The sequence below is a fragment of the Pistacia vera genome, unplaced genomic scaffold, assembly GCF_008641045.1.
Source record: "Pistacia vera cultivar Batoury unplaced genomic scaffold, PisVer_v2 Contig590, whole genome shotgun sequence".
NCBI classification, from domain to species: domain Eukaryota; kingdom Viridiplantae; phylum Streptophyta; class Magnoliopsida; order Sapindales; family Anacardiaceae; genus Pistacia; species Pistacia vera.
Window position 1 is genome coordinate 541,735 of NW_022196435.1, and position 13,000 is coordinate 554,734.

A 13,000-nucleotide genomic window follows, 5' to 3' on the forward strand; every position below is an offset into this window, starting at 1 on the left:
GCCACTTCTGGAAGAAGATGGACTATCAACTCTTTCGGAGTCTTCCCCACTCCTCCCATGCCTACCCGAGCCACTCGGCCCAACCTTACTCAACCCTGGAGTGGCTATACTGACTCCACTCGGCACGCCCATAGGAACGCCCCCCTCGGGCATCATCACTATAGTCAAGGCACGCTCATACTCATCCCCTGAGTCTGCCACAATCCCGCTCGAACTAGCCGATTCAAAATCTGACATGTTGGCTTAATCGCCCAACCCAACAGATCGATTCAAGCCTCGCTCCTTGCTGCCAAAAATGTCAAGTGTCAACCACCCGATCCGAGACACCGACCTATCAAGATCAGAAATAGAATTGCCACTCGCCCCTCAGTACCGGTCTACCTACTCGGAGAAGTTTAACCTAAACCTTGGTCGACCCTCCCAGTCGACCAACCCAGCTCTAGATTCTAACCCTCCTTGGCTCGTCCTGGGTGACCGACCCAGCCAACCCCTAATCAAGGTATTCCCTCGCTCGCCCTGGGCGACCGACCCCGCCAATCCCTGATCAAGGTATCCACTCGCTCGCCCTGGGTGACCGACTGGTCCCTAAGGTCAACTTAATATTACTCGCCCCTTCTCACCGATCAGGCAACCCGATCACCCGCTCGGTCTGGATGACCGACCGACTCTACACTCCACTCCGCTCACCTTTCCCCACTCGGTTGGACGGACTGGATGACCTAACCCCCTAAAACTCCAATACGACACCCTGTTCGGTTAGGCAGACTGATCGAACGAACTTACGTCTAACTCGACTTCGCCCTCCAAAATACCGCCCAAAACATCCGAAGAAGGCCCGAAAAATCAGTCAAGACGTCGGAAACCCACCAGAAATACCAAAATTCATGCCTATTCCAGAAATCTATACTCTAAACTCCTCAAAAATCCGTTGAAACTACCCGAGAGCTCAAGAACTTCAACTTATCTTCCAAAAACACAACAAAATCTACCAGAATAGACAAAGAAAAACAGAAACATCATAAAAAACGAAAAATTTACCGTGAAAGGAGCCAAAGTCTACCGAAAGAAGCTGCCGTCGCGAAAATGAAACCAAAAACACAGAAGAAAAAATCTTTTTTCTGAACAAAAACGGAGGAAAACTGCAAATGGGAGACAAACGGCCTATTCACTCGTTTTTAAAAGAAAAACTGACAGGATGAAACACTTGGCAGCCCAAGATTGGCTATGGGTCAGAGTGCCTTTTCGTTTCCCACCTCAAAAACCAGGATCTGATCTTCGCCGAACACGTGGCGAACATCCATAGTGCCTAGGAAACCGCAACGACAAGGAAGCTTGAATCGATCGCCCAGATCTGTCGACCGAGTCAACACGCCCCCGTCAGAGGACTCTACATACCCCCACGAATCACATGTTCAGGAGGCCTCCCCGAATGACCGATCGACTGGGGACGATCTAGCCAGAGCCCTCGCCCTCGCCCAGCCGTCCTTCCGCGGCGGACAAGTGGACAACCAATGTCAGAGCTCGCATACATCCACTTGATCGCACGCTCCTCCTAACTGACTTAGCATTCGACTCCTAAAGACCCTCAAAATGTCTTGTGCTTCTCCGGCCTAGAAAGCCTGGCCGACCCACCGATCAGCTTGGAACGGCCCGTTTCGAGCCATCTTCAGGACAAAGAGACCTCGCCCATTCATCCTTCCGTAGCGGACGAATGAACAACTTTTGGTCGAAGTTCTATCTCATCCACTCGAATCGCCCACGCTTACCGACCGAGCGAACATTTTGAGATTAATAACTTTTCTACCTCACTCGACCAGGCATACCGAGCAATCGGGCGTACCGAACGAAGCGCCTACGCTCCGAAGCCTGCTTCTCTGACCCTTCGGTCCCTCATATCGATCCGGCACAGCACTCCAATGATGGTATGCCCCGGATCAGCAATGGATACCGAACGACCCCGGAACAAAAATCACTTGCAAGATCAACTACACTAATAACCGGTCATCCCGGGAGAATGACCGAGCACTCATCGATCGCTTCCTACTCTCTGACTTAAGAAACTCTTAACTTAGAGAGTGGGGGGCAAACTGTTAGGGCCAAAAATCGTCATTTGCCCAAATAGGCAAACGGGCCCGACACTGAAGCAGAAGCTAGGCCCAATCCCGATGTGACCCAACCGGATTGGACCCATTCGGTACAAGATATAGCCGGCCCAAACCACGTGGGCACGAGCCTCCTAATCCCAGTCCATTTCCTAGGCCTATGGGCGAATCCAGAGCCCACGACCCCCTCAGAATACTTTCCTATTCCTTATCAGAATCACTTTCTTATCCGGACACTGGTAAGGCAGTTTACCACGACCCTAATTCTGCTAGGGTTTGCATCAGAGTCATGCTAGGACTCCTACTTTTACCAGGATTGGGAGACCAGACAGTCATTATATAACCAGAGGCCAGCCCTCTCACAAGGCAGATCATATTACACCTTCACACCCGAAGCTCTTACTTGAGAGCTTTACATCACCGCCATAGTCACAGTCCCCGACTAGACTTCTGGTATTCTCTATTCCCCATCCCTCACTATATTAGCCTTTCTCAGTTTGCTAACTTGAGCGTCGGAGTGCCTACGGCAAGCACCACCCCGGTGTTTCCCGTTCGCTTTACGCGTGTGTTTCTCTACGTGTGCAGGTGCAACGAATCGCTGGTGGCCTCAACCTCACGGGATCAGACCCCCCTTTAGCAATATGAAAGGACTGGGAATCCACCGTCAAGTGGCCTGGCACTTCAATCCCGAGGCAAGAAGACACAACCAAGTGTGTGATTCCACACGACCATGGGCACAACACCGAGCGGTATTGCCTTTGCGGCTTGGGTTGCCCACTTCTAAAAAGGGGACATCTCGTGATCTGCTTACTGACAAGGAAGAACACCATTAGCCAGAAAAGCTCAAAGACCGTCACCCCCTCCGCGGAACCACACCGAAAGTTTCTGTTCGCTTACTCTGGAGGATCAAAGATCAGTGGGTAAGTTACTCATCGCCAGCATATGCTAAGCCACCACCACCATGAAGTCCATCCATCCATCCGGTCTCGTCCATCACCTCTATCAGGTAATTCAGTTTGAAGATAGAACCGTCACCTTGGCCGTCCTCATCACGAGCTTTAGTCGTCTCCCTCAGATTGCCAACATCCTAGTGAAAAGGGTGTTCGTAGATGGAGGTTCGTTAGCAAACATCCTGTTCCTCGAAGTAGTAGGCAATGGGACTAAAGAAGCAAACATCAACAGACGCCGACACTGCTTTTGGTTCAGCTCGGAGCAAAACTCTATGGGGAGATCTCCTTCCATCTACGCCAGTGGAATAACAAACAGACCGTCTTCCTGGTGATCGACTGCCCATCTCCCTACAACGTCATTTTGGGCCGCCCTGATCCAGACATCGCATCCCATCTACCTTCCACCAGGCGATCAGGTTTTCCAACCAAGTGGGGTACGGAGATCAGGGCGACCCCAAACTTCCAGAGACTGTACAAGAACCCTTCAAGGCAAAGGAAACTCTTCATAGCAATTACAGTTCTCATCACCCCTCGGACCGAGCCTGACCAACGACTATTGAGAGTTGGATGACATGAGTACATCGGACGACTACGAGAGAAAGACACATAGGTCCCCCTCGAACCCGAGACAAGAGAAAGCTGATAGAATTTTCAAACAAACGAAGACTGCTTCGTCGGGTCCCACGCCGACATGACGAATCAGTCCAAACGAATGGTCCACAGCTCAAGGCAGATCAGATCACCCACCAGTGAAGCAGAGAGGAGGAAATTCGCACCTGAGCGAAACCGGATGTCAATGAAGAGATTGAAAAGTTCCTAAGCAAGGCATATAGAGAGATCCACTACCCAAATGGCTAGCAAACTCGTGTCGTAAAGAAAAAACAGGAAGTGGAAGTCTGCATCGACTTCACTGACTTGAACAAAGCCTGCCCCAAGGATTCTTTCCCACTCCCACATATCGACATGATGGTAGATGCGACCGAGGGCACGAACTCCTTAGTTTTCGGACGCTTCTCGGGATATACCAGATCTGATGCATCCGACGACCAAGAAAGACACCTTCATCACAGAGGGGAACCTACTGTACAAAGTAATGCGTTGGACGAAGAATGCCGGGCCACCTACCAAGTCTAGTCAACAAAATGTTCTCTACCCACTTAGGAGAGACATGAGGTTACATCGATGAATGCTCGTCAAGTCCCGATTGCCGAACAACACCTTGACCACCTTAGCTCACTCCCGGAAGTACAACATGAAGTGAACCCAGCAAGTGCTCATCGCTCTCATCAGGTAAATTCTTGGGCTTATGGTTACTCAGGAGGTAGAAGCAACCCCGACAGATCAAGCGATCCTCAACATACCATCCCCGACTTGCATCAGAGATGTCTAGCGCCTTATAGGACAAGTGGCGCCTGAGCCGTTCATCTCCAGATCAGCTGATAATGCCACCTATTCTTCCATGCCTCAAGAAGTCCAAGAAGTTCGACTGAACCCTTCCTGCGAAGAAGCCTTACAACCTGAAGAGTTATCTGACCACACCCCCACTTCTTTCCAAACTTGTGGACGGGGAGAAGCTCTACTCTTACCTAGGGTCTCAGAGACAGCCATCTCGGCAGTGCTAGTTGGAGAAGAAGAATCAAAGCATTACCGTCTACTATGTGAGCAAGTCCTCCTGACACAGAAACTGTATAGTCACTGGAGAACTAGCCCTCACCCTCATCCTGCATCCAGGAATCAGGCCGTACTTTCAGTGCCATCCATTGTTGTAATCACCTCTTCTCAAGAAGATACTGCACAAACCAAACTACCAGGCCGACTCATGCAATGGAAGTAGAGCTAGTGTTTCGATCATAGCCTACCATCCCGTACCGCCGTCAAGTCCAGACACTGGCACTTCATTGCGACTTCACACCAAGCGCCACCACCAAGGCCGAAAGAGATTACTATGCATGAAGCGACCACCACCCTCAAAGTGGACTCTCCTAGTAGAGGATCGATTAATGTCAATGGAAGCGACTCGGAATAGTCTGATCGCACCAGAGGAGACATCATCCGCGAGCAATCCGGTGTGGGTTCAAGTGCATGATAACGGCCGAATATGAAGCCCTCCTAGCTGACTTTCCTTGGCCAGAAATTGGAGCCAAGAGACTAAAGTGAAGTCCGATTCCCAACTCGTAGTCAATCAACTACAAGGCACGTATCACACGCGATTCAAAGTTGACATCCTATTTGAGCATGGCAAGAGCTGAGGCCCAATTCGAAGAGTTCTCATCTACATACCCCAGAGCTGAGAACTACCATGCCGAGCCTGCCAACCTTGGCTCGGCACTCCATGTTCTCCCAGTCATCCATTCCCTCTTATTCTGCAATGGCAGCCAACTGAAGGAACACCACCGAACAAGTCTCCCGAGAAGCCAGGGTTGAACAACCGTATTGGATGACCCCGATAAGAGATACGGAAACGATGACTCCCAGCTGACAAGAACGAACACCCGCTGAAAGCAAGAGCCCCAATTCACATACATAGGCCAACTCCTCAAAAGTCATTCTCGGGCCCTTATCTCAAATGCATAGCACCAGAAAAGCCCAAGTGTTTACCGAACTCCATGAAGGCGAAGGCGGCAACCACGGGGGGGGGCGCAGTCTTGCACACGGGTGATCACCGCTAGTATATATGGCGACCATACCACCGATTCGACCGCTTACGTGAAGAAGTGCACATGTCAAAGGTTTGCCTAGTCTCACCTCCTCCCACCAGAACGACTCCATTCCATTCTCACACCTTGGCCATTCATGAATGGGGAATAGCACTCGTGGGAAACTACCTACTGCACCGGGCAACGAGTCTTCATTTGGCTGTGACAGACTACTTACCAAGTGGATCGAACCGAGCCGAAGCCTTCACAAGTCAGAGACCGAGAGGTAAAAGCCTTCATCTGGAAGAATGTAATCTGTAGGTTCGATACCAAGGAGATGTCACCGATAATGGATCCCAGTTTCATTAGTCAGGCTAAGGATTTCTGTGACAGTGGGGAATCAAATTGAGCTTCTCACACCCCGCAACCCCAGTCTAACGGCCAGCCGAGTCATCAAACAAGACCATCATACAAACATTGAAGAAGCGATTGCAGAAGCTAAGGGTGCATGGCAGACGAGCTACCCAGTCCTCTGTCATACCGAACCACGCTCATCATCAACGGAAACCCCGTTCTCCCTACATACGGTTCGAGAGTCATCCCACTGAAGTATCGTTCCGTCCACAAGCTCCAATGGGGGACAGGAATCAAACAGTCACAACCTTCCAGAACCTAGAACATGTGAGAGTACGGAACGGCGAGCATCCGCACGTAGTTTACCAACAACAGGCCCCTGACATTATAACCGAACTTGAGATCCGTACTTTCAAGATAGGCGCCGGGTCCTCCGCAGGTCTTCCAAAACACCAAAAGATCAACTCTGACAAACTCGGTCCCACTTGGAAGCCCTAAGATAATCAAAGCAGGGGAAGGGTCCTACAAACTCGACCCCCGAGGGCAAAGACATCAACAACAGTTGGAATGCCATTCACCTCAAACACTACTACCACTAGGTGAACTTTGTTTTTCTTTTAAAGGGATGAGTGGGCCTTCCACCTCCTCTAGACAGTCGCTTCATGGCCAATATTTAATGAATACTATTCAAAGTTTTGTCTCCAAACGACCCCAGTCGATGAATTACGGACACCTTCAAATCGGCCTGCTCGATAAACATACGGACACCTTCAAATCGGCCTGCCCATAAACGTACAGACACCTTCATCGGCCTACCCATAAAACGTACGGACACCTTCAAATCGGTCATCCAGATAACTTACAGACACCTTCAAATCAGCCTGCCCGATAAACGTACGTACACCTTCGGATCAGCCAGCTGCTAACGTAACGACACCTTCAATCGGCCTGCCTGATAACGTACTACACCTTCGAATCGGCCCTGCCCGATAAACGTATTGACACCTTCAAATCGGCCCTATCCAATAAATGTACTGACACCTTCAATCGGCCCTGCCCGAAATGTACATACACCTTCGAATCGACCCTGATCGATTACAATCCATCTCGTATCGACCCTTCTATTCGCGAGTTGCACCTTCGTATGGGCGCCACTTGACTACGAAATTCAGCACGACTTATGATTCACACCACCCAGTCGACCTGATCCAACCCAGAAATCACTCCAGTTTGACTTCGTTCATCCACGGAATGTACACTCGTCGACCAGACCGAATGAATGGTCTTCACACCAGTGACAGCAAAGCATGATCCAGCCCAACAGAAGGCCTACATGCCTTCCCCACTAGGCCACTCTAAAGTAACATACACGACGTAGTGCACCTACAAGTAAAGAAACACAGTTCATTCATCCAAGGAGACAGCATCAGAATTCAAAAATGGTCAAATGTTACATATATAACATCAAACAGCCCAGTTCAGAATACAAAAAAATGGCACACATGCCAGACAAAGGCATCGCAGCCCAAAACACATAAATAAAGAAAAAAGCTAAGTATCCTAGCATGAGCTTCATCCCCATCGCCGAATCGGTCATCATATTCCGCACTGCCAACGCTCGCCCAGCACCTGGCCGCCTGCATCATCAACACCCGATAGCCTCGGCTGGCTGAGGTCAGCATCTGCTCGTCGTCTTGCCCCCTGGAGACTACCTCCTTCGTCCAGTAACTCCTGCATGAGCAAGAGTCTTCATCCAGTCCCAATGAGAGGTCCGTCCTTCTTTGAACTCCGCATGAGCTCACCTCGGGCCATAATGATAGCATCATCAGTAATGGAGATGCACTGCTCCTAGAGACTCGACCTCTGCAGTTCTCTCGGCCAACTCACGCCTCAGTCTCTCGATCTCATGCTCTCTATCCCTCAGCCGATGCTGAAACTCTTGCTCGGCTTCCCCGCCATCTCCTTCTGGCGCAGGCTGGTGTTGGCCTTAGACACTCTTGTATACGTTTCTCCTCCGCCACACAAAGACTTCCTCAGGTGAAGACTGCTAGTGAGTACCTGCCCAACAAAACATTGCAATCAGAACAAGACTCAAAACAAAAATCATCAAACTCTACTGTAAACCTGAACGCGCGAGCTACCCCCCAATCAGCCACAACAACTGCACCCATCTGGTTAAGCCGCGCCTCGTCCGCCGGGACAAAAATGAGTCGGCCACACTTACTCATGGTAATTGCATCAAGTAAGTCGACGCATTAGCCAGAATCGTGATGGTAATCGTTTCGCCCTCTTCATCCATAACCGTGGTCTGGGACGACCTGGCTCCAACTGAAGCTGCTGACTCGGTGGCGTCGCTAGCATATCATCTGCTCCTCTGTCTTCCCTAGCTAAAGACTCTCCTCCTCCTCTTTCACTGCGTCGGGCGATAATTCGCTCGCGCGTCGGACGGTCAACTTCTTCATCAGCGACTTGCAAGTACAAACTCTCCAACGGTTAGTAGGTTCAGCTCGGACTCACCAAAAATGATATGGTTGCAGTATCGACTCAGAAGCACATCCAAGTCTGCTTCAGCAAGGGGAAGGGAGTACCTCTCTGTATCGCCTCTACTCCGGCCCAGAATGCGTGTCCTCAGGTTGACTTTGCTAGCACTACTCCGCAATCCCTCTGCTCTAATGGGATGGCTAACACCCTCTGGGTCACTACATCCAAGCCGTCTCCGCTCTGTCCAGCCCGATTGAACTCAAGCTCTGCAAACAAAAACACAATCAGATTTAGTAATCAAAAGTACGAGAAACAACTAAGCTCGCACCAGTAGCTCCCAGCCGATCGAGATCTCACCCTGTCCTCTCTCCCCAAATACAGCTTGACCCTCAGGTAAAATATCGGTCTTTCCAGTTCTTATCACTAGACCGTAGGTCGGTCACCATAGACCAATCATGCCTCAAGTTCAACAAGTAACGTCCCTTCTCTTTATCGTTCTCCTTCAAAGTAGGTACGCAGCTCGTGCAACCCAAACCTCACTTGGTTCCGAACACAAAGGTCTTCCAAAGCCATTAGCAGTCTCCAAACATTCGGCATAAGCTGAGACGGGGCAATCATGAAGTGTTTTAGCACCTCCCAGACGAGGCGAGCACAGGCAACCTCAACCCGTCATGAAACCACTTCTCGTAAACACTGATCCATCCTTTGCTCCCAATCAACCCGCTCGTACGACCGCGGCATCCGGATATTAATAGAACTTGGAATGTGATACAAGGTCCAGATGCGCCACACATCACTATCTTTCAGCACGGGAGGATAATCTCTAGTCAAAATCCCGCTGCCTTGTTGGCTCGGCTCTTCCTTAGAGCCACTTCTGGAAGAAGATGGACTATCAACTCTTTCGGAGTCTTCCCCACTCCTCCCATGCCTACCCGAGCCACTCGGCCCAACCTTACTCAACCCTGGAGTGGCTATACTGACTCCACTCGGCACGCCATAGGAACGCCCCCCTCGGCATCATCACTATAGTCAAGGCACGCTCATACTCATCCCCTGAGTCTGCCACAATCCCGCTCGAACTAGCCGATTCAAAATCTGACATTAGGGCCAAAAATCGTCCTTGGCCCAAATAGGAAAACGGGCCCGACACTGAAGAATAAGCCAAGCCAAGCCCAATCCTGATATGACCCAACTGGATTAGGCCCATTCGGTACAAGATATAGCCGGCCCAAACCACGTGGGCACGAGCCTCCTAATCCCAGTCCATTTCCTAGGTCCATTGGTGAATCCAGAGCCCACGGCCCCCTCATAATACTTTTCTATTCCTGATCACTTTCCTGCTCGAAGTTACTCTCCTAATCAGAATCACCTTCCTATTCGGACACTGGTAAGACAGCTTACCACGACCCTAATTCTTCTAGGGTTGGCATCAGAGTCATACTAGGACTCCTACTTCTACCAGGATTGGGAGACCAGACAGTCACTATATAAGCAGAGGTCAGCCCTCTCACAAAAGAGATCACATTACACCTTCACACCTGAAGCTCCTACTTAAGAGCTTTACATCACCGCCGTAGTCACAGTCCCCAACTAGACTTCCGGTAATCTCTACTCCCTAGCCCTCACTATATTAGCCTTTCTCAGCCTTGCTGACTTGAGCGTCAGAGTGCCTACGGCAAACACCACCCTGGTGTTTCCCGTTCGCTTCACGCGTGTGTTTCTCTACGTGTGCAGGTGCAGCGGATCGCTAGTGGCCTCAACCTCACGGGATCAGACCCCCCTTCCGTACAGGTAGATTCTTATGTCTACAGTTTGGCATCCACCGTGGAGCCTCTAGCAATCATTTGGCTCGACGAACCCTGCTGCGTAAAGGGACTTGCCATGGCTGACAACTCCGATAACGCTAATCCTGGCCTCGAGGCCACTGGAAGCTCTAACCACTCTCATGCAACAAAACTTGGACAAGGTGGCTGCATTGGAAGTTGAGAACAATGCGATCCGGATGGAAAACGTCAGGTCAGGAAACCAATCCCTTAAGGAGAAGGTGAGTCAATTCTACGACCTAGAGTTCCTACTCGGCCAAGCACCCCCCAATCGGTTCTGCGCCCATATCCCATCCATGCAACCACTCTCCACACCAGAGCATTGGCCCTCGGTCTCCGGTAAAGGGTCGCATCCGTTAAGCGCACTGGCGCTCGACGACTCTGTTTTGACTAATGGAGACAAAGATATGCTAGCAGAACACCATCCGGCCGACCCACCCCAGCCTCGTGACCAAGACAGTCCAATAACAGAAAGCCCGCATCCACAAGACCAACCCATCCTTAATGTCCCACTCCACCTCCAGTCAACAACCCAAACACAAACCCCATTTGGCTCGGCTCACCCTCGCGGGTTGAATGGCCAAACCAAACAAACTCCAACACTCGAGCTCATCCATCTTGACAGACCAAGCGACTACCAGTCGACTCCCCTGACCATTCATGTAGGGTGGAATAATAGAACAGTAACAATGAGAGTCATCCAACCGGAAGGGATGAACGAAGATCCATGCTACCAAGGAATGCATGACAGAATGATCTATCAGACTGCCCCCCGAGGGATGACCCAAAGGAATGTGCCGAGAACGAATGCAATAGTAGACCCAATAAGACGGGATGACCCGGTAGTATCCCTCTCTCCTATGGAACAAGTACTGGCCAAGAGACTAGCCGATGTCGAGGCAGTGATGAGACACATTCCAAGAATGCCGGTCCCAACCAAGAAGAGCAGGCCCCATTGTTACGCTAATTCACCCTTTGTGGATGAGATCACTCTGGCCGACATGCCCTAGAAATTCACCATCCCCAACATGAAACCATACGATGGTACCAACGACCCAGATGACCATATAGCCTCGTACAAGCAGCGGATGTTCAGAATCTCAATACCACGACTACTTAGGGAAGCCTACATGTGCAAAAGTTTCGGTTCTAGTTTGTCCAGCCTGGCGCTCTAGTGGTACACAAAGCTCTCGAACGAATCCATCGATTCATTCGCCTAGCTTATTGACACCTTTGTGGAACAGTTCGCCAGTAGCAAGAAACTAGAGAAACTGTCGACCAATCTATACCGAATATACCAGAGTAGGGGAGAGCCATTGAGAGAATATGTTAGCAGATTCAATAGAGAAAAGATCTCTATCCCCTCATGTAACCCCGAGACTGCTGTGGACGCTTTCAGGAAAGGCCTCCTCCCGGACAGAGAACTATACAAAGAACTTACGAAGCTGGCTTGCACCACAATGGAAGACGCTCTCGCCCGGGCAGTTATCCAGATAAGATGGGAGGAAGATAAGATGAACCGAGCGGCTCATTCTAGATATGAATCAAGGCGGAGTGACAGGAAGCCAAAGCCTGGACCGGTAGAGCACTGCCACCAACCTCCAGCACGCAATATGGGCAGAGTCATGAAACCTTATGATCACCAACCCGCGAGAAATGATAACAGGCAGTTCGGATCGAACCGACACAAAATACCAGAGTACAACCTCAACGTCAAACCAACCCAGGTCGTAGCAATAATGAAAGGATTGGGATCCACCGTCAAGTGGCCTGGCAAGCTTAATCCCGAGGCAAGGAGAGACATAACCAAGTGGTGTGAATTCCACAGCGACCATAGGCACAACACTGCCGACTGTATTGCCTTATTGCTTGAGGTTGCCACACTTCTAAAAAGGGGACATCTCTGTGATCTGCTTACTGACAAGGGGAAGAACACCATTAACCAGAAAAGCTCTGAAGAACCGTCACCCCCTCCGCGGGAACACACGTCGAAAAGTTTCTATTCGCTCATCTCTGGAGGATCAGAGATCAGTGGGGTAAGTTACTCATCGGCCAAGCGATATGCTAGAGCCAACCACCACCATGAAGTCCAGTCCATCCATCCGGTCTCGCAGTCACACTCTCATCAGGTAATTCAGTTTGAAGATGACGAACCGGTCACCTTGGCCGCTTCTCATCACGATGCTTTAGTCGTCTCCCTACAGATTGCCAACATCCTAGTGAAAAGGGTGTTCGTAGATGGAGGTTCGTTAGCAAACATCCTGTTCCTCGAAGCAGTAAAGGCAATGGGACTAGAAGAAGCAAACATCAACAGACGGCCGACACTGCTGGTTGGGTTCAGCTCGGAGCAGAAATACACTATCGGAGAGATCGTCCTTCCTATCTACACCGGCGGAGTGAACAAACAGACCGTCTTCCTGGTGATCGACTGCCCATCTCCCTACAACGTCATTTTGGGTCAGCCCTGGATCCACGACATGCGGGCAGTCCCATCTACCTTCCACCAGGCGATCAGGTTTTCAACCAAGTGGGGGGGTACGAGAGATCAAGGGCGACCCCAAAGCTTCCAGAGACTGATACAAGAACTCCTTCAAGAGCAAAGGAAACTCTTCATAGCAATTACAGTCTCATCCAACCCCTCGGACCGAGCCTGA

The 13,000-nt window shown here is 50.4% G+C and overlaps 1 protein-coding gene across 1 annotated transcript; it reads left to right on the forward strand.

Moving 5' to 3' along the window:
* Positions 1–10,468: 10,468 nt before the first annotated feature.
* LOC116109891 lies at positions 10,469–13,000 on the forward strand. The gene is made up of 2 exons (XM_031396123.1): positions 10,469–10,567; positions 11,591–13,000. Exons 1-2 carry the CDS (start codon positions 10,469–10,471, stop codon positions 12,998–13,000), a joined length of 1,509 nt encoding a protein of 502 aa, XP_031251983.1.